The following is a 27,962-nucleotide window of genomic DNA, read 5'->3' on the forward strand; positions in this document are numbered from 1 at the left end:
CAGCGCTCCAGTGCTATGAAAGTATGTTTTATATATCAATAATCATAATAACCATTTCCCCAACATCACAGAATCAGAAGCAGGAGGTAATGTGATGAGTTAACCAATCACGTTACTCGGCACGTGGCCCAGAGTGCGGATAGGAACCGCGCCATGCTGAGGTTCGGGTGAAGCGAACCCCAAACCATCTTTCTCAAAAGTACGAAGGATCATATCTCTGGACCCCTGGGAAACAGTGTTCACCAAACATACTGGACTTAGAGCCAAAAACCTCCAGAAAAAACACAACGGCTTCTCTCAGTGCCTGTAAATGTAACTTAAGTGTAACCAGAAAAGCTCTTTATTCAACAGTGAAGGAAGGAGTCTCCAGTGTCAGCGCTTTGCGATTTCTCAGTAGCATGTGGTACACACACACACACACACACACACAAACAGATGCTGAGATCTGCAAACAAGTTTTACCCAAAAACACAATCAGTGCAGCCGTATTAAAAATGTTGTGTTTTGGTTGTGTTTGGTTTGTTGCTGTATTTTTTGTTTTGCTGTTGTGTGTTTGGTTTTGCTGTTGCTTTTTTGTTTTTTGTTGTGTTTTTGGTTTTTTGTAGTGTTTTTGTTTTGCTGTTACATTTTTGGTTTTGCTGTTGCATTTTTGTTTTTTGTTGTGTTTTTGGTTTTGTTGCTGTTTTTGTTTTGCTGTTACATTTTTGGTTTTGCTGTTGCATTTTTGTTTTTTGTTGTGTTTTTGGTTTTGTTGCTGTTTTTGTTTTGCTGTTGTGTGTTTGGTTTTGCTGTTGCTTTTTTGTTTTTTGTAGTGTTTTTGGTTTTTGGAGTGTTTTTGTTTTGCTGTAGCGTGTTTGCTTTTGTTGTGTGTGTGTGTTTTTTTTTTTTTTTTAAATTTGTTATCGTGTTTAGCACATACGATTCCATACGATACGGTCCGTATCCAACCCTAAATAGTGTCGGAAATCGGGCTCCATGCAGAATTCAGCCCATGTAAGAAATATGGGTTATATGCATTTTTAATCCTGGCTGCAGTCCTGGCCTAAAAACACACTATCGGAGTGCTTTCTGTGCAAGCGCAGATGAATATTTCAGGATTTTTGCATTGTTAATACATAGCACAGTTGTTTAGAGTTTGAGTGAACTGATCTGCTCTTGCCTTGGAGTGTTGGAGTGTTAGTGAATTATTTTCAGCCTCAAAGCCCTCGAGGGGGGTCTCGCTTTCTACACGGGCACTTAATTAACTTAGCAAAGGGAGTCACGGTTAAGGCACCTTCACACTCAAGGTTAAATAGCGTACTTAACACAGCCTGGATCAGCACTGCCTCTCCTCTCTTCCTCGCGGAGATATAACAGAAGCCGGAATTACAGTAAAGCACAGCACGGATCTTGTGAAACAGTCCCAGAGGGAAGTCACTTTAATTAACTCTGGGATGGTTTTTGTAGCAAACCTTAAAGCCCAGTCCGCTTCGATGAATGGTGCTACTGGGATGAGCCACGTTTATTCTTTTCAGCCGGCTGAGCCACGTGAGAATATGTGGCGTGATGCAATATGATCAAGTTTTCTTGCTTCATTTGCTGGGAAAATTGTTCCCCGCTCGAGACGCCATTTCTACTTGGCGGTAAAGGGAGTCATTGTGACAGGAAATGGCTTGTAATGAATCTTATTAAAATGTCGTTTATGATTCATTGCTGAAGATATTTTGTGCTATCCCTGACGCCCGAGCAAACCTGAGGCTGGAGAAGGAATTTGGAGTGTTGTTTTAAAAAATTATCTTTCTCACCACGGTCATTATCATATTCAGTCAGAAACATAAATACAGGACGAGAAATTATTCCGGAGCCCGGAGAATTCTGGAAAGGCTGATTTTTTGTTTATTAAAGAACGACACGTTGCACTTTTTATCTGCTTACTGTAACATTTAATCCATGAGACGTGATCACTGACGTTAAAACAGCTATAAACGTCATTCCCTCACCAGCCTTTCTTTTTTTCCTCTCTCTTGGAATTAATAGGACAAAAAAACACAGAAATGAAAAAAAACTCAAAGCGTAAACACTTCTGTCCTGAAGATGTCAGAAAACATACAGCGAAAGCGCTGACACTGGAGACTCCTTCCACAAATGTTAATAAACATCTCTTCACAGAAAACGTCACCATATCGACACTTACACACGTTTTTTAAATCCCCTGTGAATGAGCTGTTACTATGGAAACGATAATGTTATTAGAACCTGCACATTAATATAAACCTGCACTACTGTCAGAGCTCCTGTTATAGAAAACTAATCAACACCTTTCTGACCAATCAGAGGGGAGAATTCAGCATCGCTGTGGTACAGCGTGTTTATCTCTAGCAAATAACATAATCATAAATGTCTTATAGCTAATGTTTTTATTCATATAAACAAAAAAGTATTGTTTTTGAAAAAGGAGGATTGAATAAACTGCTAAAGATTTTTAGTACCAAAGCTAATGTTTTTTTTTTTTTTTTTTTTTTTAATAATCCAACAAGCTAGCAAGTGAGGTCACATTTATCATTTATTTAAAAAAATTAAAAACAAACTATTGTGTCCTCACAATTTAGGTCATAGTTTCTCACCTATAATGCATATAATATATAATTTAACCAGTGCAGATTGTATCCAGGCAGAAGTTCTCTCTCTCTATCTCTCTCTCTCTATCTCTCTCTCTCTCTATCTCTCTCTCTCTCTCTCCCACTCACACGTGCACACAGGAGCCTCGCTCATAAAAAATGAAACTAAGTACAAGTTGCCATCATGTGCTAACTACGGCACTGTGTGTGTGTGTGTGTGTGTGTGTGTGTGTGTGTGTGTGTGTGTGTGTGTGTGGGGAGTTTACTGAATCATGCACAGTGAGTGTTGTTAGCAGCGCTGTCTTTGAGCTTCGTTAGCGATGCTGCGTGGGTGTGAGAGGACTTCACTCCGGGGACGCTGTCTCACTGCGCTGTGCATTAACTCCTGTCTGTCTGCCATGTTGGAGTGTGTGTGTGTGTGTGTGTGGGAGGGAGGGATAGTACATAGCGCTGACTCCTCATGCTAGTCCATTTTTATAAAATAAGATTTAGACTGGAACCATGTTAAGTGAAAAAAATAATCTTTTTAATTCAAATATTTCATTTCTAACAGCGTCAGAAAATGTCTGAATTATCAGCTGCACTTTAAACCAAAAATATTAAAATCTTTTAAATATACTGTTTTTTTAAAATGCTTTTGTATATTTATGGACTGACAGTTGAATTGTTTTAAATGATTTAAATTATTTTAAATAGATTCTGCCTTCTTATTAAGTAAGGAATAAACAGGATGTGCTGTTAGAGGAAAATAATCAATAACAGGAGGTGCGATGAAGCGGAGTTGATTATTTTCCTATAACAGCACATCCCGAAGTGTTTTATTAAAGAGTGACACATCATACTTTTTATCCATTTATAGTTAAACGTAATGTTGTGGAATGTTACGTTATAGAAGCTATAAACAGTCGTCCCCTCACCAGCCTCTCTTTTTTTTCTCTTTCTAGAAGTTAATATGATGAAAAAAAAAAAAACGTAGCTTGTCATGTTACCGAGAAAGCTCAAAGCGCTCAAAGAAAAAAAATTTCGGTTGTGGCTTTACCTCTGACACTGGAGACTCCTTCCCTAAATGTTAAATAAGCATCTCCTTACAAGTCCCCGTGAATAAGCTGTTGCTATAGAAACGGTAACGTATTACACCAAATACGTTTAAACCTGTGACTAGCAACTGCACTAATGTCAGATTTGCTGTGATAGAAAATTAATCAACACCTAGTCTTCTGACCAATCGGAATGGAGAATCTGATGATCATACACCGTAACAAACTGTAAAATGCTAAGCTGATTAGCGAACCTGTTGCTAGCGTGTGAACTTAACACTCGGCTCAGTAATGAATTAGCTCGATGCAGCGCTCTGTCTCTCAGCTGTGTGAGCTGCGGTCTTGCTGCTTCCTGTCTTTTTGCCGTCAGCAGGAGCTCCAGAAAAAGACATTACTTTTCTTTTTCTTGCCATCATGCATTGAGTGCAGCAAAGAGAAAATTGCCTGAGCCCAAAATTGCATCAATTACAGTCTATCTCTCGCTAGGCTTCTGAGAGGCTGGCGTGGGAAAAAAAAAAAAAAAAAAAGCCTACCCGGACAGGAAGGAGCAGAGAGTCGCACACAGACACACACATAGTGCACGTGCGACCCTGCTCTTCAGTATACAGACGTGTATTAATAAAATAACATCACATAAATATGCATAAACCGTTTCAGTGTGGAATTAGCCGTGAAGTTCAGATGCTAAGAATCGATATCAGACTCACATCAGACTCTACCAGATCAGACTCAGCACATTTCCACTTCAAGTCTCATCCATTCATATTTTTTTTATGCTTTCCATCCGAAGATGATTGACAGCTTTTGCTTTGAGCAGGCACCCTTGAGGATTGACTTTTTTATTATCTACCTTTCTGCACTTCCTGCTTCCTGCCATACCTGCTAACGCTAACTGACAACACCGGCTAATTGGCTGAGAGACAATAGCAGAAGCCTATAAAATGGACGCGTTGCTGTCTGACTCGGAGATGAAACGATGCTGTTTGAAGAGTGGGATCTTTAAAATTAAACATTAAAATCATGCTGTTCGAGGAAAATAATCAACAGCAGGGTGGTGTGAGGAAGCAGAGTCACTGTTTCCAACCTGAAGTTGATTATTTTCCCATAACTGCACAACTCGGAGTTTCTTAATTATACCACAGTGCTGCTGAATTCTCAAAAAAAAGAGAGAGAAAGAGACAGATAGAGAGAGGAAAAAGACAGAAATAGAAAGAGAGAGAAGGAGACAGATAGAGAGAGGAAAAATACAGAAATAGAAAGAGAGAGAAGGAGACAGATAGAGAGAGGAAAAAGAGAGAAACAGAAAGAGAGAGAAGGAGACAGATAGAGAGAGAAGGAGACAGATAGAGAGAGGAAAAATACAGAAATAGAAAGAGAGAGAAGGAGACAGATAGAGAGAGGAAAAAGACAGAAATAGAAAGAGAGAGAAGGAGACAGATAGAGAGAGGAAAAAGAGAGAAACAGAAAGAGAGAGAAGGAGACAGATAGAGAGAGGAAAAAGAGAGAAACAGAAAGAGAGAGAAGGAGACAGATAGAGAGAGGAAAAAGAGAGAAACAGAAAGAGAGAGAAGGAGACAGATAGAGAGAGAAGGAGACAGATAGAGAGAGGAAAAAGACAGAAATAGAAAGAGAGAGAAGGAGACAGATAGAGAGAGGAAAGACAGAAACAGAAAGAGAGAGAAAGAGACAGATAGAGAGAGGAAAAGAGAGAAACAGAAAGAGAGAGAGAGACGGAGAGAGAAAGACAGTTGTTTAATTTTCCAGTTCTACTGCATGTCACAGGAGGAAAAGGTACACAGGACACCTGAAGACAGCTGCTGTCAGATCTCTGCTTTGAAAGAGTGTAATGCAGAATGAACACAGAGGTGTGAAGAGGAGAGGAGAGGAGCGGGGACAGAAACCTGTGAAAAATGCCATCAAAGCAGAGACGAGCTTAAAAACTCAACAGAGTGGTGGACAAGGAGGACGAGCGAGTCCTGAAGAGTGGCAGGAGGAAGAGGTGATGTGCAGCACAAAAAAAACGAAAGCAACCTTAACAATCTCGGCGGTTTACTGATGATGAGACCATTAGCTCTGCAGAGAGAGGCTTTCCACCGGAGTCGGCAAATACAGAAGCTATCCGCAGTGCCACGGCCTGCTTTACATATATATTAGTGTGTGTGTGTGTGTGTGTGTGCATGTTCATGTGTGTGCGCGTGTGTGCACGTGTGTGTGTGTATGTGTGTGTGCGCGTGTGTGCATGTGTGAGCGTGCATGTGTGTATGTGTGTGTATGTGCGTGCTGCACTACAGTGAAATTAATGCCTGAGACTATTTTAACCCATTTAATAGCACACTTAATCGTTTGGATTATACACACACACATACACACACTCACACACACACTCACACACTCTTATAGACATTAAACCCTGACTGTCTGGGTAAACACAGTCTAATTACACCTCCAGAGGAAAGTGTGACAAACGTGTTTAATGCACGCAGAATTCCTAACCAGCTCACACTCGACAAGTTTATTTAGCACCAGCTTTAGCTGTGTTAGAAAAGCAGCTCTAATATAATATAATATAATATATATAATATATAATATTAATCAAATATAAAAATATATATAAAATTGAATATAGTGATGCACTGATGACGACATAATAATTAATATATAGTAATTACTATTATATAATAGTACTAATAATATAATTTTTATATAAGCAGCGATTGGTGGGCCCAAGCACCTTGGTGCGGCATTGTCTGTTTTATGAGCCAGTGTTGGCGTGTGGATGATGTTATACTGCATCACTGAACATATGTACATGATGTACAGTGAAAATAAGCCACACTTCCTGTTTGTGTAAGCGTGCCATGTTAATTTATCACCTTACCATGCCAACACTGTAAAAGATATCAACAATTCTTTTGCATCAGGATATTTTGACATCAGACCAAATTTGGTTGATGAATGTCCTAGTTTAAAAGTTTGATGCATGTCGATACACACAGAATCCAACTTCCTGTTGTGCAGAGTTAATGAATGTGATTGGAAAATGTGTTCGTCTTAAGAAAACCCATATGCCAGACAAATTTGGTACATGTTGGTGCCCATAAATAAGAATAAAACAGGGCACTATGGAGCCCTGGGTGATGCCAAGCGCCATAAAATCGTCAAAATCTGGAAAATTAATAAACAGGCCAAAACTCACCCTTGGTGCTTGGACCCTAATAATAATAAGAAGAAGCACAAGAACAAAAAAATGTTCTCCTGACCTTCAACTTCAGTAATCTAAGAAAAAAAATTACCTTTTAAAATTCCTGATGCTGCTTCTTGGCAAAAACTGTAATTTGTCCTTCACCTGCCGTCCTTTAGACAGACGTTCCTCACTGTTCCATAACTCTTGAGCATAAAATGCAACTCACAGCAGGCAGGCTGCTTCACTCAATGGTGTGTGTTGCTGTCCATCTGCTCACGTCCATGTGATTTTAACTTCCAAATGTCTTCTAAAGGAGAAAGGATTTGATAGCTAGCGAGTGTGTGCACCAATGAAATGGAAAGGAGATGTTAGTGTAAGAGTATGTAAAAGTGTGTAATAGTTGATATGGTAACATTTATAAAAGCGATTAAAAGTGGAAGTAACTAACATTAAATGTAACTGTACATGGATAAAAAGTGTGGCAAAGAAGGAGAAAGGTTTTTAAAACAGTTAACAGCAATGTCATTTGTAACATTTTGCAGAGCGTGTGTAAAATGGGAGAAGACTGAACCTGACTAAACCTGTAGTTTTCAGGTTTTTTGCTATAGTTTTTCCATCAGTGAAATTTAGTTTAAAATGGAAATGTAAGTATTATGTACTTTTTGTTAACAGATTAAAACTAATTTCAAACGGACATGTTAAAATGGGTTCAAAGCCAGGAACCGGGTTTTAAAAGATTAAGATTGTCAGCTGAGCTTCTCTCTCTCTCTGTTTCTGTCTCTCTTTGTTAGTGATTCATTGATGAAGATCTTTACTGAAGATTTGACAAAAGTATTTGCTCCATGAAAAGTGATCGTGATAAGCATTAATTCTGAGATTAAGCCGGACTTAATAACACATTTCGTTAGAGTGAGTGAGAGAGACACAGAGTGTGTGTGTGAGAGAGAGAGAGAGAGAGAGAGAGAGGCTGTATTGCCTTTCCTTGATATAGACATAATGATAAATCTCCTCTAGTTAAGTCCTGAATTATAGTGTTTTTATGGGCGCTCTGGTAGAACCATCATTTTTCTATAGTAATTTTCGATATATTCTGTGGTCTTTGTCTGAAAAATATCTCACTGAATGGAAAGAATTGAAGAAAAATGTCTTCCCCTTTACTTATCACCCTACTGATCACCATTTTTAATCCACAAAAAAACAAACAAACAAGGAAACCTCATCTTTTCATCTTTATCCTGGTCAGGGTGGTGGTGGGTCCTGGGCATGAGGCACCCTGGATGAGACTGCAGTCCGTCACACACACACGTTCACACACTCATTCACACACTCGTGCACACACTCGTTCACACATTTGTTCACACACTCATTCACACATTCTTTCACACACTCATTCACACACATATTCACACTCTCATTCATACGCTCGTTCACACCTAGAGGCAGGTTTGCATAGCCAGTCCAGCTCCAGGCATGGTTTTGGGAGGTGGGAGGAAACCGGAGAACCCGGAGGAAACTCACAAGGACACAGCGAGAACGTGCTAATATTCCACACAGACCTGAGCTCAGGACTTCTGGAGCTGCGAGACTGTTATTTAATGAAGAAAAAAAGTATAATGTTGTTATGGTGAAGTTTTTTTTTATGGTGAAGACATTTAGGTAACATTTACAGAAGGAGTCTCCAGTGTCAGTGCTTTGTAACAGTCCTCAGGACAGAGGGGTTTGCGCTCGGTAATGTGAGAAGCTGTGTTTTTCTGTCTTATTAACTTCGAGAGAGAAAAAAGTGAGGCTGGTGAGGGAACGTCTGTTTATAGCTGGCAAAAACACAAGTTATAACAGGAACTAATTGGTTTGTGGGCGTTCTACAACATTAAATGTAACTGTTGTAGGAAAATAATCAACTTCATAGCAGTAGCAGTAACTTCACTTCATCACACCACCCCGTTGTTGATTATTTTCCTATAACAGTTACATTTAAAGTTAAAGTCCTATAACAGCACACCCTCAAGGGTTCTGTTCCTTACTTCTCCAGGTGTGGTACATCTCTTCAGATCTGCTACATGATTGTTAAAACATTTGCTTACGTTTTAGCGGAAAAAAATCTGATAAAATTGTGGTTCTCTGTTGTCTTGATGATCTGCTAAAGAAAAAATATGAGTTTAGCAGCTTCCTGAATGAAAAGAACTGAAGCCCTGTGTGTAATTTAAATCCGGAATTCGTCCTGATGGATTGAACATGTAAACATACAGTATACCCTGATGTACGTTGTGCTGTTTTATCCACTTTTTTTTTTTAAATCAGCATTCCAGTTTTAGTTTTTGAACACTTCGCTATAACTTCACCTGCAGTGTTTAGCACATTCAGCTAGTTTCACTTCCTGCAGTCCATGATTAATGAACTCCATAATTGCATTCTTCTCTGTAGCTGATATCCCTAGAGATGTGGGAAGAGGTACTGTGTGCGTGTGTGTGTGTGTGTTTGTGCGTGTGTGTGCGTGTGTGTGTGTGTGTGCGTGTGTGTGTGTGTGCGTGTGCGCTAAAGCAGTGATCCATCCTAAAAGAGGAAATGACCTATTTTAGAACATGCTGCATTTTAAGCAGAAATAATTGCTAACAAATTATGAAGTTTGCTCAGATCCAAGAAATCGTTCAGAGAATAAATCTCAGTGTATCTGTGCGTTGAAGCTCGGCCTATAGGTATAGTGATTAATAATCGGTGGAAAAAATGAATATAAATATAAAAATTGGTGTCTTATAGTAGTATGTAGTGAGTCTAGATTTGTGTATTTGTGTTATGCAGCCTCATCATTTCTAGTGAATTGTGGGAAAATCTCCACCATTTAAACATATTGTATGTTTAAAAGAGTAGAAAGTTGATTTTAAAAAAAACTTACAGGGTCTGTGCTGGATTGCGTCTTTCATTGCTGTAACTGAATGTCAGACATAGGGCTTTTTATATGGTGGTGTGATGAAGCGCATTTACAGTTACGTCATGCAAAAGCAATTATTTTCCTATAACTTCACGTCCTGAGGTGTTCTTTCCTCTTAAACTACAACTACAATCTTTTAATTAGTGAAAGAACAACACATCATACTTTTTGTCCATTTATAGTTACATTTAAAGGTGCAACAGTCAATATTTTCATTTCTCACTAGTACAGATAATGTGGAAAATGATATAGAAATATTTTTAAAAAATAATAGTTTAAGCGATTGTCTCAGAACAAGTGTATTACATAGCTGGAAAAAAGCTTGCCTTCCAGTCCAAAATGTCTGTTTGTTTGTTTGTTTGTTTGTTTGTTTGGTTGTTTGTTTGGGTTAGTCATTTATAGACACGCCCCCAACACACCGTCACATCCTCGTAAATCATTATGAGGAGAAGTTGCATGTTTATAGAGCTGTGACTCGACTTTTAAGCAGCTGAATGTCTGAGTGCGCTTGAAAGTGATGTCATGACAGTCCTCGCTAATGCTAACTTTAGTTGACCCGCCAAAAGTTTTGGGGGCGGAGCTTTCTGTGCATGGGTGGAAATGGGTGCATGCTTAGTGAGTTAAAAAATCATTCAAATCTTATTCGACTCCACCCATTTAACTATTAGGGACCTATTTTTTCACAAATCTTAGCTAATGAAACACCTTTAATGATAAACAGTCGTTCCATCACCAGCCTCTTTTTTTCCTCTACTAAAGTTAATAAGACAAAAAAAAATGACAGAGAATTTCCGACATTCCTGAAAACGTCATAAAACTTAAAGAGCTTTATCTCTGACTATTACAAAGCTCTGACACTGGAGACTCCTTCCATAAATGTTAAATAAATGTCTACTCACTGTTACTATAGAAACGATAATGTATTAGAATGAGTGCATTAATATAAACCTGTGATTTGCAGCTGCACTACTGTCAGAGCTGCTGTTAGAGAAAATGAATCAACGCCTTCTGACCAATCAGAATGCAGAATTCGACAGCGTTGTGGCGTAAATGCTGCTAAGAGTCCCAGGACTTTCACTTAACCTCACTGCGCTGAACTTAACCAAAGCAGTAAAGAAAGCAGACTTAAGAATAAATTTGTAAACGTAGTCCGTAGTCAAAGTGACAGTCGTGTCCTTCATTGTTTTGTTTTGTTTTCTTTTGTTTTTTTTCCAAAACATCTGTAAAATAAGAATTCTGGGATTGATGTCACCACACAGGATCCTCCTTCAAACTGGGAAAAATATCTTAAAAGGAGCTTAAATGCTTATGGCAATACGTAGCAAGAGAAGTATTGTTGTGGTATGTCAGATCAGTTGTGTAGTTGTGAGGAGGGAAATTTCATAAGCAGTGTGGGATAAAAAGCAGCTCGGTACACAGTGTGTTGGATTTCAACTCACAACTGTGGTTTGTGCAACAGTGGGGGAGAAACATGGCCTCATTTTCTCTCTGCTGTGAAGGCGCCTTTAGGTAACATTACTTTAAAATAATCCTGGCACTTTAGCTCAGCGTGAGCGTCTCGTCTCAGGCGGAAAGCGCACTCCAAACAGCCAGATGTGTTGGGTTTAAAGTGAATATATGTAACACAGCTGCATGTTCAGACGCTCAGCTCTTCTGGGGCGTGATGTGAAATGAAACACATTGATGATAGAATCCACTGTAAGAGGTGTTTGCAGTGCAGAGTTGCTCAGAGTCAGTGTGCAGGAGCTGCAGTGGCCTTGAATACCAATGACGATGACGCTCGGAGGATAATCAGCTCTCACTCCTTTCACTCTGCGCTCGCCGTTCAGGGCCAGATGGTATTAGCATTAGATTTTGCAGCAAGGATGTGAGTTTTATTGTCTGTTTCTACTGCACAGGAACAACAGCAAAGAAAAAATAGTTTCCTGAGCAGGAGTGGAAAAGACACAAGCAATTGTACTTCATTACCGTGTGTTAGTGTTATTCTTGGTGTATTAATTTAAATCGAATACTCTTATTTAATTATATTTCCAAGAAAAAATGTATTATAACTCTTTATATTTTGATTTAGACTTCTCAGAGGGCTTTTCTTCTCTCGTCCAGCCAGTGAGTGTACGCTACACATCAATCCAGTGCGCTCAGTTTAGCATCCAATCAAGTTCATCAATGTAAAAAAAAAACAAAAAAAAAAACAATCATGCCAGTTCATCATCTGCTCTGACCTTCTCCTGCTACACAAAGTAGTTAGCGCTACTACTTTATATACATACATACATACATACATACATATGTATATATGTATGTATATGTGTGTTTGTGTGTGTATGTTGTATTCAAGAGTAAAAATTAAATGATTTTAACTGATGAAACAGAACTGATCATAGGTTCATCATGCTCTGTCCTGCGTGACTAGCTAGTTAGCTAATGTTTAATCCACCTTTTCAAATGAATGCTATGGCAGCATTAGCAATGAAAACAAAACTTTGCTAGCTGATTTAACAAGCTAAATTACACAAAACTTACCTACTTAGCTAATTTAACTAGCTAAATTATAAAACTTAACTACCTAGCCAATTTAACTAGCTAAATTACCAACAGATTTGCTAGCGAATTTTAAAGTTTTATGTGCTACGTGAATTAATAATTCCAGCAGAAGCCAACATTTTACTAAGGAAAAAAGAGAAATATCTATTTCTGCTTAAGCTTTGTAACGAGTGCTTCAAAGGTCAAAAGGAAAATGTATGCAGTAAAAAGGGTTTTGTTCTTGGAAATTTACTTAACTTAGTAAGAGTTATTGTAAGCAGCAGTAAATTACAAATCGTACAAAACACAAGAAGTACAATTCCTCATGCATTTTCCACTGCGGTCTGTGGTACAGATAAAGATGTGTGTGTGTGTGTTTTGTGCTTATTTTATGAAGCCCTCAGGCACCTTCAACAATTTGATGAACTACCAGCCCAGTTTCCTGTTGTGTTTTGGGGTCTATCTGGAAAAACACCTCACACTTTATCCCTCGTGATTCCTTCTTAGCAGCGAGAACAATAATTGGAAGTGTCTCATTAACAAAGTTTTTGATCTTCAATGAAGTTTCCGTTAACTTCATTTTCATTCCACGCTCGTCACGTTCCTCTGTGCTCCTGTGTTTACACCGACAGACTGACTGAAGCGAGATGCCGCAGATAAAACGCCCCAGGAGGATTTTCAGCCTGGACATTTCCAATCCATCATTGTCCAAAGTTTGTAATTAGTTTCCCGCTGCAAAGTCGCAGCACGCTTCATTAAAGGCAGCGTTTAGGCCCCAAATCAGACGTGATGATCATTGTCCAGTAAACAGAAAGAGCCTGGAGAACATTAGAGCTGTCACATCCAGTAAACACCAGATATCCAGTCTCTCTGGAATTCTGTATACGGATTAGAGCTCAGTAGTAAGGAATAAAAACACTCTGTTGTGCTGATATATGAAAATAATCAGCGACAGGAACATAAACATAAACGTGAAACTGTTACTGTTACCACCATGAAGTTGATTATTTTCCTCTCCAGAAGTGTTTTCATCCTCTTATACCACAGCAATTTGCCAATTTTTGTATTACATAAAGAACACGTCATACTTTTTATCCATTTATAGTTACATTTAATGTCCATGACACAAGTTAGTTCATGTTATCACTTATGTTATAGCAGCCATAATTTATATTTTTATATAGCAAACAAAGAAAACGCAAAATGTAACATCCTCTGTCCTCAAGTTACAGCTTTAGCTCTGACTGTTACAAAGCGCTGACACTGGAGACTCCTTCCAAAAATGTTAAATAAACGTATTCTCACAGAAAACATCACCATATCAGTGATCTTTACTTTAGTCACGTTTGATTAAACATCAAGAAATGGGTTCATTTTAGTCTTCGACGTCAGAAATGAGTAAAACTGAACTGAGAAATGTGTCAGAAAACTGTCGTGATTTTGGAAAGATTCTGTGAAGAAGAAGTTGTGACCTCAGTCTTAATAATTCAGGTTTTGGATGTTTATTTCTTTCCATTTGTATCTCTGCTGTTTTCAGCCTCACACAAAAAAAACAATGTTTTACAGAAAACAAATGTTTTACAGTATCAGAGAAACGCACCGCTCAGAAGCGACATATGGCGACATTTTAAAAAGCGTGTGTCGAGCCATGGAAGCAGATCCAGAGAAATTATGAGCAGTGCCATGAAACGCCTCATTGGTTTACGTTGATGAATGCCAAATCTTATTCATTAGCATGCAGGAGCATCTGTTAGTGGTTCAGGCGTCCTGCTGGTCCTCATAATCCCCTCAAACATGCCCACAAAGCACTTTAGTCCTGAGTCAGAGCAAAGACACGAGGCTGTACGACTCGACTCGGGGTAACGGCAGAACCTGAGATTCACCTGCAGGGTTTGATTTGTGGAAAGCTGGTTTGGGATCAGGACAGTATCTAGGAGACACACCTCATGAATATCTGTGAGTCGTTCCCTCACCGTCTTCACTTTTTAATAAAATAAAAAATAAAAAAATACGCAGCTTGTCATGTTACCCGGGAAAAAAATGCACTGACACTGGAGACTCCTTCCGTAACAGTCTCCAGTGTACATTTATCAGAATACCCAGGATTCACGCAGGAATAATGTTCAACATTCCACTTAATGCCAAATACCAAATAGCTTCTTTTTTAAGGAAAATCTGCTCACTATGTAGGGTATGTCCTAATAGTGTTCTAGACTACACAGTGCCCTATATTTCCCCTGGAACTGTATTTCAGATTCAGCCACTGAACCGTGACAGCGATAGACTGCTCGAAATAAATATTTATGTGTAATATCATTTTTATGATTTTTTTATATTAAAGAGATGAATTGGGAATTATTTACCAAAAAAAAGTTTAGAAAATTTGTTATGCGGAAAGAAATTGTGAGACCTTAAGCTTGTAAAAGTGCTTTTTTTTTGTAAATGTAAATGATATTCCAGTTGTAAAATTCCCGCTGAATTAGCAAGGGATCTGTTGTGTTTCTAAAGGCATGTTATATTTATAGAGCTGGTGGATTGTCGTGGAGATTTTAATACCCTACACACACACACACACACACACACACACACACACAAACACCCCCACGCTCTGATGAATGTGACTGGCCCTGACAGCCAGTGATAATGCTAATGTGTGTTTCACTGGAGGCCAGAGGGTTGAAGGCGCTCGTTTAATAGAACATTAACTTATAAATTACCGCAGAACAGGTGCCGAGTTTCCTGAAGCCCACATCACATGAACATTAAAAGCAGAAAGACAGATCTGTTTTCGCGCAGTGACTTTTTTTCCGTCAGGTAAAGTAGCGTCTTGATGATATTAAGATCGTCACAGATCCTCAGAGCAGCACACGATAATGCAGTTAAGCCAAGCTTCTTAAATGAAATTGGAATTAAGATGACGAGGCCCGTCTGTTGCCATGGAGGCTCTCGGCAGATTGCAGCCAGGAAGATAAAGCCGGAGACATCCATCACTTCCTGTCAACACGGAGCACTGGATTTATAAAGTGAGAGATGATATGGACTATACATGAGTGCAGAGTTCAACCACAAAAATCCAGCTGACATTATTTTCCCTTCGTTCGTTTTTGGTGTGTGTGAAGTTTGCTTTTTTACTTTTGGACTTGAGCCACGAGGCTAATGTAGCTAACAGATAGAATGAGCTTACAGGATTATGTTCAGCGTTGTCCAAACTGTGTGTCCAAACTCATCTCATCAGACTTGCAGAATAATTCATTCATAATTAATAATTCTGAATATAAATCATTTAAAAAATTTATTTATTCTTTTTTTTTCTGTCCGCTTCTCCTATTGAGGATCGTGGTGATAACAGGAATAAGTCTGTTTTTAAAAAAATGTAGATAATACAAATCTAAATGGAACTAGAATTCAGTGCAAAAATTAGTGTCTTTAGATTTCTGGGTGAAAAAAAAATGAAAAATTATCTCACCAATTGTAAAATGTAAATTTTGGAATATCTTGCAAAAACAAGAGTTTAAAAAGAAAAAGCGAAGGATGCGTTGCCGTGAGCCTCCATTTTTCTTGCTCTCTGTGAAAACCAAAAACATGAAATGTCTTGTTGCTATATATTAAATAGTTCTTTATGTCCATTTTGTCTTAAGGGTGCACAAAGTTTTGCACTCAACTGTATATTAGCATGAAAAACTTTAGGCCACGCCCCCTACCTGAGTTTGACAAACAATGTGCTGAGTAAGTAAGTGATTCGATTTCAAGACGGAGCAATGACTTTGTCATTTTTAAGCTCTGCGATGGTTTTTTATCATTTTGATATTGCAATAAATTAGGTCAGAACACATTTTTCTGAGATATCATGGATATTGCATTCTCTTTTTCTTGTAACAACTACAAACTGATTGGAACTGAATTTTTAAAACTCCTTTTAGTTCCAGTCATTTATTTTTGCAGACATTGAAATAAAACTATCATCAATCAACCTTTTTTTTGCAATAATTTTTTTTATGCTGGCACATAGTTATGGTATTGTGTATTGTAGAAAATTATTGTGATATGATATTTTGGTCATATTGCCCACCCCCTAGTGTTGTACATCATAAGGAATGCACGTGTGTGATGATTTAAGATGTGCAGATTGCACAATGCTAACCTGTTACTTGTTAGCTACATTAGCATCATAGCGCCAGGGCAAAAGTAAATAAGCACAAAACACCTCGACTACATTTGGAAGTGGAATAATTGTATGCATTAAAATTTTTTTGACCCCATAAAAGCTCTGAGTCTGGCATTCGTTGAGTTTTGAGGCAGAGGTCAGTGGGATCAATACAGTGAAGTGAAGCGTATGATAATGGTGTTGGAATAAACACTCGGCTCCGGCGGCTCCTCGCTCTCCAGCCTGAGGAGATCTCAGGGTTTGGAGGTGAGTCGGTGTGAACTTATCAATCCTGCAGCTCCTGCGGCTTCTGCGGACTCTGCAGCTGATTTAATCAGATATGAAGGTTCAATTTCCTGGCTGGCTTTTAAACTTTTATTCAACTTTTATAACCGCAGATTGTGAATGACCAACCACTCTTTTCTGGGGAGTGTTTGCTACACCTTCTCATCACATGATAACTGCCACCCCAGGACTCCCAGGCATGGCTGTGGCATCGTCATTAAGGCTGTGGCCTGGTGCATTAAGCAAGATTTGATCAAATTTGGTCAGGATTAGTTCAGTCATAGTTGAACAGGTTGAGTTGAATAAGATCTGATCCCCATTCCTGCCCATGAACACAAAGCTCCTCCCCCAGAACCTACAGTAGTTTCACTAGAGTTAGCATTAGCAAGGACTGTCATGACTGTCATCTCTCACCCACTCAACTGATTAAAAGCCAAGTTTTTTCTCATACTGATTTATGAGAATGGTCAAGAATGCCTTTGCTGTCCTGTTTTTCCTTGTAATGAGCTCTTATGAGTTTTAACCTTGTATTAGGATTGTTAGCATCGTTAGCTAAACAATAGGTCATTCAGCTGCTTAAAAAGGCCATGTTATGGTGATAACACCATAAACATGGCTCATGCTGATTTATCAGAATGCTCAAGTTTGCATTCGTAATAATAAAAAAGACGTATCTAGTTTATTTGTTATGTAAAGCTAGCCATTCAGACAATTTAAAGACGTATACAGACGTATACACATTGCCTATAGATACCTGTCCAGGAGCAAGATCTCTAATTCTGCCTTCAGCTTCATACCCATCACCAGTAATAAATGACTCCATCTTGGAAAAGAACTGCAGATGGTTTTTCAAAGCAGAGCATGGTTGTTTTGTTCACAGGTGAATTATCTGGCTGTGCTGGGCGCTTGCTGATTTCAAACATATTTCTTTCTTTTGAGTGTTTACGGAATGAGTGTTTATAGCCGCTGTAGCAGAAACTAACTTGTTTCTCAGGCTTTCGACAACATTACAATGTAACTCTAAACAGATTAAAAAAAAATTTGACCTGTCATTCTGTTGTTGAAAATAAAACATCTGCATGTGAAAATAATCAACTTCGGTGTGGAAACTCGGCTTGATTACGCCACCCCATTGTTGATTGTTTTCCTGTAACATCACTACAGTGAGTGTTCTATTCTTTAATTATTCCACTCCTTAGAAAAAAAATGAAGTGATGAAGACGACATTGCAGTTCCGCATATTTAAAAAAAAAAAAAAAAAGATTCATGGCTTAAACAATTATTTTTTTGTCATGTTCTACATATTTTACAGATTTTCTTGGTTATATGTACAAGTAAGAAAAAAACGATTGCACCTTTTAATCCCTCTCCCACATTAAATCTACCAGTCTGTTCTAGTGTACTTCATGGGCTCCTATTTTAATGAAAGTGGCCTTTATACTCAGGAAGGGAAAATACTTGAGTGATTGTACTTTGCTACTCTTAAGTAATATTTTGTGGGATTTATACTTTAGTTGAATGTAATTGAAATTGAATACCTGTTATTTTACTTAATTACGTTTCCATTTTTACTCCGTACATTTTAAATTAGACCTTCAAAGTTCTTGTTCCAAATATTGAAGATCTCTTCTTCTTCCAATGACTGTACGCCGTTTTCTTTAACATGTAGACTCCCAGATACTGTAAACTTTTATTCTGATAGTTTCCTTCTGCGTTTATAATTAAACTTTTTTCTGATGAATGCGTATTGAGTATTTAATATAACACTGATGTGCTGCGGTGTAGAAAGCAGGAGTGTGTGTTGGATTGTATTCTGTCTGATTCGTTCCTCCTGCATACCAGCATTCGGTGAGGTTGAAGAACAATGGAACAATGTGGGTTTTTTTATATAATGTGTGTGTGTGTGTGTGTGTGTGTGGAATCCCAGACCAGGCTTCTGGATTTCAATCTGAGCCAAACCCAGTGGAGCACGTTCAGCTGAGAGGTGATGTCCTTGCTCGACATTGCTGTAGAGATGTAATTGGCCTGTAAGTGTGAGGGACACGTACAGGAGTGTGTGTGAGGGACATGTACAGGTATGTGTGAGGAACACATACAGGTGTGTGTGAGGGACACGTACAGGAGTGTGTGTGAGGGACATGTACAGGTATGTGTGAGGAACACATACAGGTGTGTGTGAGGGACACGTACAGGAGTGTGTGAGGGACATGTGCAGGAGTGTATGTGAGGGACACATACGGGTGTGTGTATGTGAGGGACACGTACAAGAGTGTATGAGGGACACGTACAGGTGTGTGTGAGGGATGCGTACAGGTGTGTGTATGTGAGAGACACGTACAGGTGTGTGTGAGGGACATGTACAGGTGTGTGTGTGTGTGTGTGTGAGGGACATGTACAGGTGTGTGTGTGTGTGTGTGTTACAGACAAATACAGGTGTGTGTGTGTGTGAGGGATATGTACAGGTATGTGCGTGTGTGTGTGTGTGAGTGCTCTAAGGGTTACGACTCTTCTCATGAATTATTCACCAGTGATGATGAAGGGTTAACGATGAAGCTTCTTGTGTGATGATGAAGGGTTAATGATGAAGCTTCCTGTGTGTGTGATGAAGGGTTAATGATGAAGCTTCGTGTGTGATGATGAAGGGTTAATGATGAAGCTTCCTGTGTGTGTGATGAAGGGTTAATGATGAAGCTTCGTGTGTGATGATGAAGGGTTAATGGTGAAGCTTCCTGTGTGATGATGAAGGGTTAATGATGAAGCTTCGTGTGTGATGATGAAGGGTTAATGGTGAAGCTTCCTGTGTGATGATGAAGGGTTAATGATGAAGCTTCGTGTGTGATGATGAAGGGTTAATGATGAAGCCTCGTATGTGTGATGATGAAGGGTTAATGATGAAGGGTTAATGATGAAGGGTTAATGATGAAGCCTGCCTTAGACAAATGTCTTACAGAAACAGCCATGAACATCGGCGCTCGCTGTAGCTGTGGAGACGCTAGTGAGGAGATTAATAAGTCTCATTAATAAGTCTCATCTAAGAATAAAGATGTTTCCTGCCTTCAGACCATTGAAACTCTCTCGTCTTTGATTCTCTCGCTCTCTAATCCCTCGTTCCTGTGGGAAACTGAGAGAGCAGATAAAAGAGATCAGTGCCACCCACCGTCGCATAAAACCTCAAACACAGGATTTCCCAGGATTTCATTAACACACGCTGTACAGATGTCACACACTCAAACACACCCCTGGTCCAGAATTCGCCCTTAAAATGAATCTACATGTTTTTTTTAAATATACGGAACTTTATTGTCATCTTCATCACTTCATTTTTTCCTAAGGAGTGGAATAATTATAGAATAGAACACTCACTGTAGTGGTGTTACAGAAAAACAATCAACAGTGGGGTGGTAATCAAACCGAGTTCCTGTTTCCACACTGAAGTTGATTATTTTCACATGCAGATGTTTTATTTTCAACAACAGAATGACAGGTCAATTTTTTATCTGTTTAGAGTTACATTTTAATGTTGTTGAAGACCTGAGAAACAAGTTAGTTTTTGCTACAGCAGCTATAAACACTCATTCCGTAAACAATCAAAAGAAAGAAATATGTTTGAAATCAGCAAGCGCCCAGCACAGCCAGATAATTCACCTGTGAACAAAACAACCATGCTCTGTTCCCTCGGCAGACTCTCTTTTTTCTCTCTATTGAAGTGAATAAGGTAAAAATGTTTCTTATGAAGTTTGTTTGCGGCTTTTAACATGAAGAGAAATCTAAATTGTAATATTTATTAAAGATATTTAAGATCTTTAGTAACAAAACAGTCAGGAAAGTGGTAGAAGTAAAGACAGAAGTAATATATTTCAGACAAAAATGCGTTCAGGGAGGGAGTGTCCTATTTTAATCTCACGTTTACGTCGTACTGACTAATATTTTTGTAACATAGCTGTTATTAGTTAAACTGAATAAAAGTTCTTTGTTGCGATTTGTTCCATTACATCTGCCAAACTAGCTTGCTAATGTTTACTGGTTAGCATTAAAGCCTGTATATATGTGTTATGCATCATATTTGCGAATATATATATATATACGAAGTGAATTATCGACATTTAAAATTTCTATAATTTTTTTTTTCTGTATGCTACAGATTTGAATAAATTTGTGTCCATTGTCAAAAATTTGTTCCTGCATTACGACTGCCACTAGGGGCGAATTCTCATCATCGTATCCTGAGGTCGTGTGTGGTGAAAAGACGACAGAAAACCTAGCTAGAGAATGAGAATTAGCTACAGCTAACATGGGTGTACATTTCTGTTTTATACCAAGTGCTAAAGCAATAAGAAAAGCAACTTTTTTTAAAAAAGAGAAAAACTTTTTTTTACTTTCACCCCTGAGCTGAAATGCATATTTCATCCCCTGCTCTCAGTCGAGCTCTGACCTGCTCACCTTCAGCAACACACTGCAATGTCAGACACGCCGGCGTTCACGCAGTCTTACACCAACAACATTCTGAAATGTGTGCTCTCGCTGACAGGAAGGTGGAACCACAGAGAATAAAGTCAGAATACGCAAAGCAAAAAATCATGATTTACTGAGCCGTGTCTCGTCCTTCACGCTTACTGACCTGGAAACTCCGAAAATCTTCAGCAGTGCCTGATAGATACGTGGGAAAAAATATAAAGTTCTTTACATCAGTTTACAGTGAGGAGATTTACAAAACAATCCTATTTTAAAAATGATGTTTGTGTGCATTTCAGTAATGACAAAATAGAAACATTTCAGATCTACTGAGTCCTACGCTACCCATGATTCTTGATTAATGATTCTTAATTATCATCACTGTAACCGTGGAGATGGAGCTGAAAAATCACCGCCCACTTTTTTTACGGCCCTACCTGTTTTATATCTGCGAAAATACTACAATACAGTGTAGCTCACTAGCCCAGGAGGTTAGTTAACTATATCCAGTGAATAAGAAGGTGAATAAAAACAAGACTAGAATGAAACAAAAATACAACAAGTGCAAAACTAAACACTAGACACTAATAGTGGAGGGAAAGAGCTCCTGAGATTTAGAGATTGTGAATTTGAATCCGGACAATGTCACAGTCATCAGTGGCCAGGAGTCAAGAGAGCAAAATTGGCCATGCTGTCTGGGTGGGAGGAGCATACTCTCTCCCCACTGTCAATCACAGCAATACTAGTCTATTATTGGTGTCTGTCAGCTCATGTATGCAAAAGAGGGCGGATAGCGCTTTCCTCCGCGTGTGTTACGCTGCACTGTGACGCAGCATGAGTTCAAAACAATGTCATTGGCTGGTTTCACGGGTTTCAAATTGGGGAGAAAATTGGGGAGGGAAAGTACACTTGGGCAAAAAAAAAAAAATAAATGAAAGCTGTCAGATGTTGTACCCTTAAATGTTCTTTGGTTGTCTGTCTGGTGGAACCTTTAAAGGTTCTGTGTAGAACCCTTCAATAGTGTTTCCTATCAGAAAGGGTTATGAGTTAGAACACTTTTAGGAAGCTAAAAATCCCTTTGCAGAACCCCTGAACTTGTTTTCTGTAATTCAATAGTTTATTCAAGTCTAAGTCAGTAAATAAGGTAGAAATAAATAAATAAATAACCTCAAGTACACAGCCTTGTACCTTTATGTACCTTTATTTTTCCTGTTTTTCTTTCTCTCATAAAACGGTTGTAATATTAGGCAATAATTCATCTCGTAGCTTGTTGGTTGACGCTTTAAACTCTTTGAAGTATTAATTTTAGATGTCCATGGAGCTAATAAATGAGAGTGATTCAGTGTTGTGATTTGTTCTGATGGAAGAAAAGGAACATGTTGAAATGTCTGAATGATCTGAAGCGATGTTAGAGCTGCTGTAATTGCGCCCTCGGATCCACAAAGAGGTCATCCATGGCTCGTTCATCACCCTCTCGCCCGCGGCTCCGGAGAGACTGAAAGCTGTTTTGCTACCAACAGAGCTGTTTATGGCTCAGAAATGACTCGGAATTATTAATGAGGAGCTGCAGCAGAGTTTGGCTCCATGCTTCTGTCTCCCCAGCTGTAGCGCTTTTATATGTGGAGCAGTATCTTAAGGCACATCTTGGGCCATGACTGTGTATGTGTGTGTGTGTGTGTGTGTGTGTGTGTGTGTCACAGCAAGGGTCCAGGAGCATCTAAATGAATAGTTTTATACAGGTTTCTAGTTTTAGTATGTCTTAACCCAATACCAGAAATCTTATTATTCTAAATTCGTACAAATTTCACCCAAATAATTTATATGTAAAATATAAAAAGCAAAAAGCAAATTATTAATGATAAGTAAGAAATAAAACATTTGCATCCTGTTGTTATAGGAAAATAATCAACGATGTGGAAGTGTTTTTATTAAAGAACATGTCATACTTTTTATCTGTTTATAGTTACATTTAATGTAGCTAACAAGTCAGTTCCTGTTCTCACTTACGTTGTAGCAGCTATAAAGAGTCGTTCATTGAAACCACTAGCCTCTCTTTTTTCTCTTTCTTGAAGTTAATAAGACAAAAAAAACACAGCTTGTCGAAGACTTTCACGTGAAATGAAACGTAGTTACAGCTCTGACACTGGAGACTCCTTCCATTAATGTGAAATAAACATCTCCTCCCAATGCTGATGAAGTTAACACAGTCCTTGTGCTCGCTTTGTTTTTTTTTTGTTTTATTGCTCATGTCATTTCTGAATTATTCTTAACTGCATTTCTTTTTCGTAGGCGAGCCACGGAAGTTTGACCCGACATTCAGGGGGCCCGTCCATAACAGGTAAAGAATCTTTTAAGATTTATTATAGATTATAGATAGTCATAATGCTTACAGTATAGGGGTGTAACACAATGACACTATCTATATCGGTATCTGTTTAGTGCTCCAAATATTCATAACTATATCTGTATTTCCATTTAAATCCAAAGTGGGTGTGGCCTACACCAAAAGGATTTTTTTTTGGTGGTTCATAGTGTGCGACTTCTGGCTCTGAAAGTTCCTCAACCTCCGCTACATCACTCCAGCTCAAAATTAGTCTATACAGTATTTTCTAACAATTTTAGTTTCCCAAAATACCGAAAATTCCCTACAAAGCTCATGTGACGTTTTTTTGCGTCTTGCTGGGTCGCAGTCCTGATGAGTCTCAAACAGATGTTCTTTCTGACAAGCTTTCTTTAAAAAATAAGAATAATAATAATAATAATAATACATCTCCTATTCATATTTCTTTTCATTTACATAATCTGGTCAATCTGAATTTCTTCGTGAGTGGTTTTTGATTATCGTTACAGCCTTAATGCTAGAAATGTTACCCTTTAGTGTCTTCGCTGTTTCCATTCTCTCTACCTTATTGATAAGGACCTGAGCTGAGATCTGAGCCCAAAATACAAAATAATGCTGCTATTTTTTTTTCAGATTTTTAAAATAATCATCAGTGTGGGATTTGATAAGAATCTTCCTATTTATTTAAACAAAACTCTGGTCTTGTATGACTGGAAACATCTCCCAAGATGGCCGCCAAGTCTTATAGGACTTGCCTGTAAGAGGTATAAGAGGTATCTGTGAGTAAAAGCTGTAACATCCATACATAAAAACCTGAGTCTCACACACACACACACACACACACACACACACACAGTGCTGTCGTTAAGGAAAAGCTGTAAAGGCAGGCAGCAAGTGGAAGTCCACTAACACGGTTAGAGCAACAGGGAGGCATTAAATAAAAAATGAGAATGTCGTTCATCTCGTGTCCCTAATTACTGCTGACAGCACAGTAAAACCGAGAGAGTGTTAACTCCTCCAGCACTGGACTAACTCCTGCAGCGTGGAATTAACTCTCACACTGTCTATTAGCAGGTCAGGAAGGAGGCGTGGCCTAAAGGTGGAGTTGGTCAGAAGGAGGTGATTCATTTTCTAATGTGTTTCTATAGTAACAGCTCATTCACAGGGATTTGTATGGCTTCATAATCTCAAGCTCATAAACTGATAAAACTGTTGAATTTTTCAGTAAGGAGATGTTTATTTAACATTTATGGAAGGAGTCTCCAGTGTCAGAGGTAAAGCTGTATAAAGCGTTATAGTTTCTGACAACTTCAGGGCAGGAGTTTACCCTTTTTGTGGTTTCTCTGTAACTGTAACAGCTTCTCAAGCTACGTTTTTTTTTGTTCTTATTAACTGCAAGAGACAAAAAAAAGAGAAGCTGGTGAGGGAACGGCGGTTTATAGCTGCTATAACGAAAGTGAGAACAGCAACTAACTTGTTACAACATTAAATATAACTATAAATGGATAAAAATGTTGGAGCCATTCTTTATGAAATGAAAAATTGTAATTGTTGGTAAATTGTTGCAGTATAAGAGGAATAAACCACATGCGCTTGCTTGTTAGAGGAAAATAATCAGCTGTAAGAGTAACTCTGCTTCATCACACCACATTATCATTGATTAATTTCCTAAAACACCACAACAGTGAGTGTTTTTTTTTTCATGCCTCACATGTTAAACTGCAGTCTGTTCCCTCTTCTTTATATACATTAGTGAAGCCCTATGTAACTGTTTCACATTTCTTCATCACAGTATTCCATCTTACCAAAACACCTAGTCCCCTGCAACAACCAGTCATCATTTATTCCTCTTTCAGAGCTTTAAAAAAACATCTCCGACATCTTGATGAGCTCAAACAAACGAGTGTGTTATGAACCTCAAGATGAAGCGTAATTATCTTTTCCTCAGAGTGCAATATTGTGGAGATTATTGCAGCTAATCATTAAGGCATGTGTTACGATGTAATTCCGCCTCACACAAGACCAAAGATTAGCCTTCAAATACCCGTAAATACCCTCTCCTCGGATTTTTGCGTCAATCTCAGGGCTGAATAATTTCCCTGGCAGGGACGCGAAGACCTCGGCCGTTTAAATTCCTCCCAGACACGCCTGAAGTGATAAGAGCGAGATGGCAGAGATTGCTTCTTGATAGAGGAGATGTAATTATAGATCCACTACAAACAGCGCAGCCGTTACTCACGAGCTGGAAAAACAAGAAAGTTTGAGGGGCAGAAACACACAGTAATGTCATGCTGGTTGTTTTTCTTCCTTTTTTAATTTAGATTATTCTCATCACTTCCTTCCACGGTGCTAAATTGCCAGTCACGCTAGTTGTTTTCCTTTTATTGTTATTTCTCTTTTAATTGGATATTTATAATAGGTATGAGGAAATTATTTCCATCAAAAAGTAGAAAGCAGGTTTGAGATTTTAAACACTTTGTGAATTTCTGCACACTATGTGAATTTCTCTCCCTGATGTGATAAAGCGAACCTAGCTAGCTATCGACATTATGTAAGTAAGGTGTAGCTACTGGAATGGTAACTAGCTAAATACTAAGCTAGCTTGTTATTACAGCTATTATATATATATATATATATATATATATATATATATATATATATATATATATATATATATATAAATATATAAAATAGCTGTAATAACAAGTATAAAGCTGTAAAGTATCAGTGTAAAGCTGGCCAACATCTTCTATTTACTTCTGAAGTAAGGAATAAAATATTCCATGTTGTGCTCTTATGGGAAAATAATCAACGAAGTGGAGTTACTCTAACAAAACCCGCAGCACATCCTGAATTGTTTTATTGCTGTTGTACCACTGCAATCTGCAAACACTAGCAATATTTTACTTATTAACGAATGACTTGTACTTTTTATCCATTTATAGTTACCTTTAATGTTATCATACTCATCATGTTGTTGTTGTTCCTCTTTCGGCTGCTCCCGTTAGGGGTCGCCACAGCAGATCATTGGTCCACGTATTTGATTTGGCACAGTTTTTATTCCGGATGCCCTTCCTGACGCAACCCTCCCCAGTTTTTTTTCCGGGCTTGGGACCGCCACTGGGAGCGCACTGTTGACTGTAGTTGGTTGCAACCCCAGTGACTGTAGTTGGTTGTAGTTGTAGTTGAGCTCATTCTGTACTTTAGCACTGACCCATGTTACACTCCACATTTCTAATTAGCTCTGATTAGCCTAGCGTGTAGTTCACAAATCCCTCCTCTGCCTCCAGGCTCTATTTATAGCTGCGCCAGGTAAAAAGGTGTCGCTCTGGAGTTGGGTTGACCTCATTTAATCTGGGTTCAGTCTCTACTCGAGGCACGTCAGAGCTTACTGCGTTCATTAGAAAGTCCTGTAAATGTGCTGTGGACTTTAGGGGCAGCTGCAGGTGCTAATTAAAGTTGCTTGTTGGGGATGTTGGACGTGCAGGAAGGAGAAGCAAAACACAGACTTTCAGGATGAAATCAGGTCACGCAGCGTTACCTGTGCTTCTGAAGCTGAAGAAAAACATTACAGCACTTTTACACCACTTTCTAAAAAGCCCCTGCAGAGTGACTTACATCCAGCCAGAAGGAGCGTGTCTGAAAAAGAAAAATGCTACCTGTAGGCCCAAGTGTAAATTCACTGAGCCAGAACTGATTAATTGAATCACACGAGTATGAAATCTAACAAATGGAAGGAATTTTACTGGATGACACTTGGCTCTTTAATATTCTCTTTTTTCATTTTGCCATTTTCTAAACTGCGCCCCTTAGAGGTTTACTTCAATTTCTAATCTGTCATTATTACATAATGTTCTTTTTAATCTTTTTTATTATGAAATATTTCTTTTACCTTCCCGTTAGGGTCAGTTTATTGAGAAAGGTCCAATTGTGTGTGTGTTTTTGTTTTTTGCTCTAATTGTATATTTATTTTATACACAGAGTCCAGGCCGGGGTTTTGTGCACAAAATGTGAAGGACTGGTTATTAAATCAGCAGCACTATTAGTGCGATATGTTAAGTTATGAGGAATAATATCATCTTTCATGGCCAGAAGTCGTTTTTGTGAAACCAAGGTCACTAAAACACTTACATTATTCATTTCAGGAAGTGTACATCTTTGACCTTTCTGCACAAGGAAGCGTTTTCTAAACGCCTGGTGCTAGGAGCAGCGCCTGAAATCAGAACGAGCGTTTTGTAACTCATACTAATGTCCAAAACCAGGCAGAAGCATCAGGTCACGATTAACGGAATACTCCAGCGTTTTTCAGCAGAATCTCTAACTGAAAGAAGAAAGAAAGAATGAAAAGAGCTCTTATAATGGAAGTCTAAGGGCATTTGTTGAATTCCATTAAGAAATATTTCATTATGTAGTTAAATAAAGCAATTTTAAAACTGTGATAATAATAATAATAATAATAATAATAATAATAAT

The 27,962-nt window shown here is 38.5% G+C and overlaps 1 protein-coding gene across 1 annotated transcript in view; it reads left to right on the forward strand.

The window, feature by feature from the left end:
- The window catches only part of slc44a5a (solute carrier family 44 member 5a), a 60,601-nt gene that overhangs the window by 3,306 nt on the left and 29,333 nt on the right, over nucleotides 1-27,962 (forward strand). The window contains exon 2 of the mRNA XM_026946110.3: nucleotides 23,438-23,486. Within this exon, the coding sequence (XP_026801911.3) occupies nucleotides 23,438-23,486 (49 nt within the window). The remainder of the gene's footprint in view (nucleotides 1-23,437; nucleotides 23,487-27,962) is intronic.

The sequence above is a fragment of the Pangasianodon hypophthalmus genome, chromosome 21, assembly GCF_027358585.1.
Source record: "Pangasianodon hypophthalmus isolate fPanHyp1 chromosome 21, fPanHyp1.pri, whole genome shotgun sequence".
Classification (NCBI taxonomy): Eukaryota; Metazoa; Chordata; class Actinopteri; order Siluriformes; family Pangasiidae; genus Pangasianodon; species Pangasianodon hypophthalmus.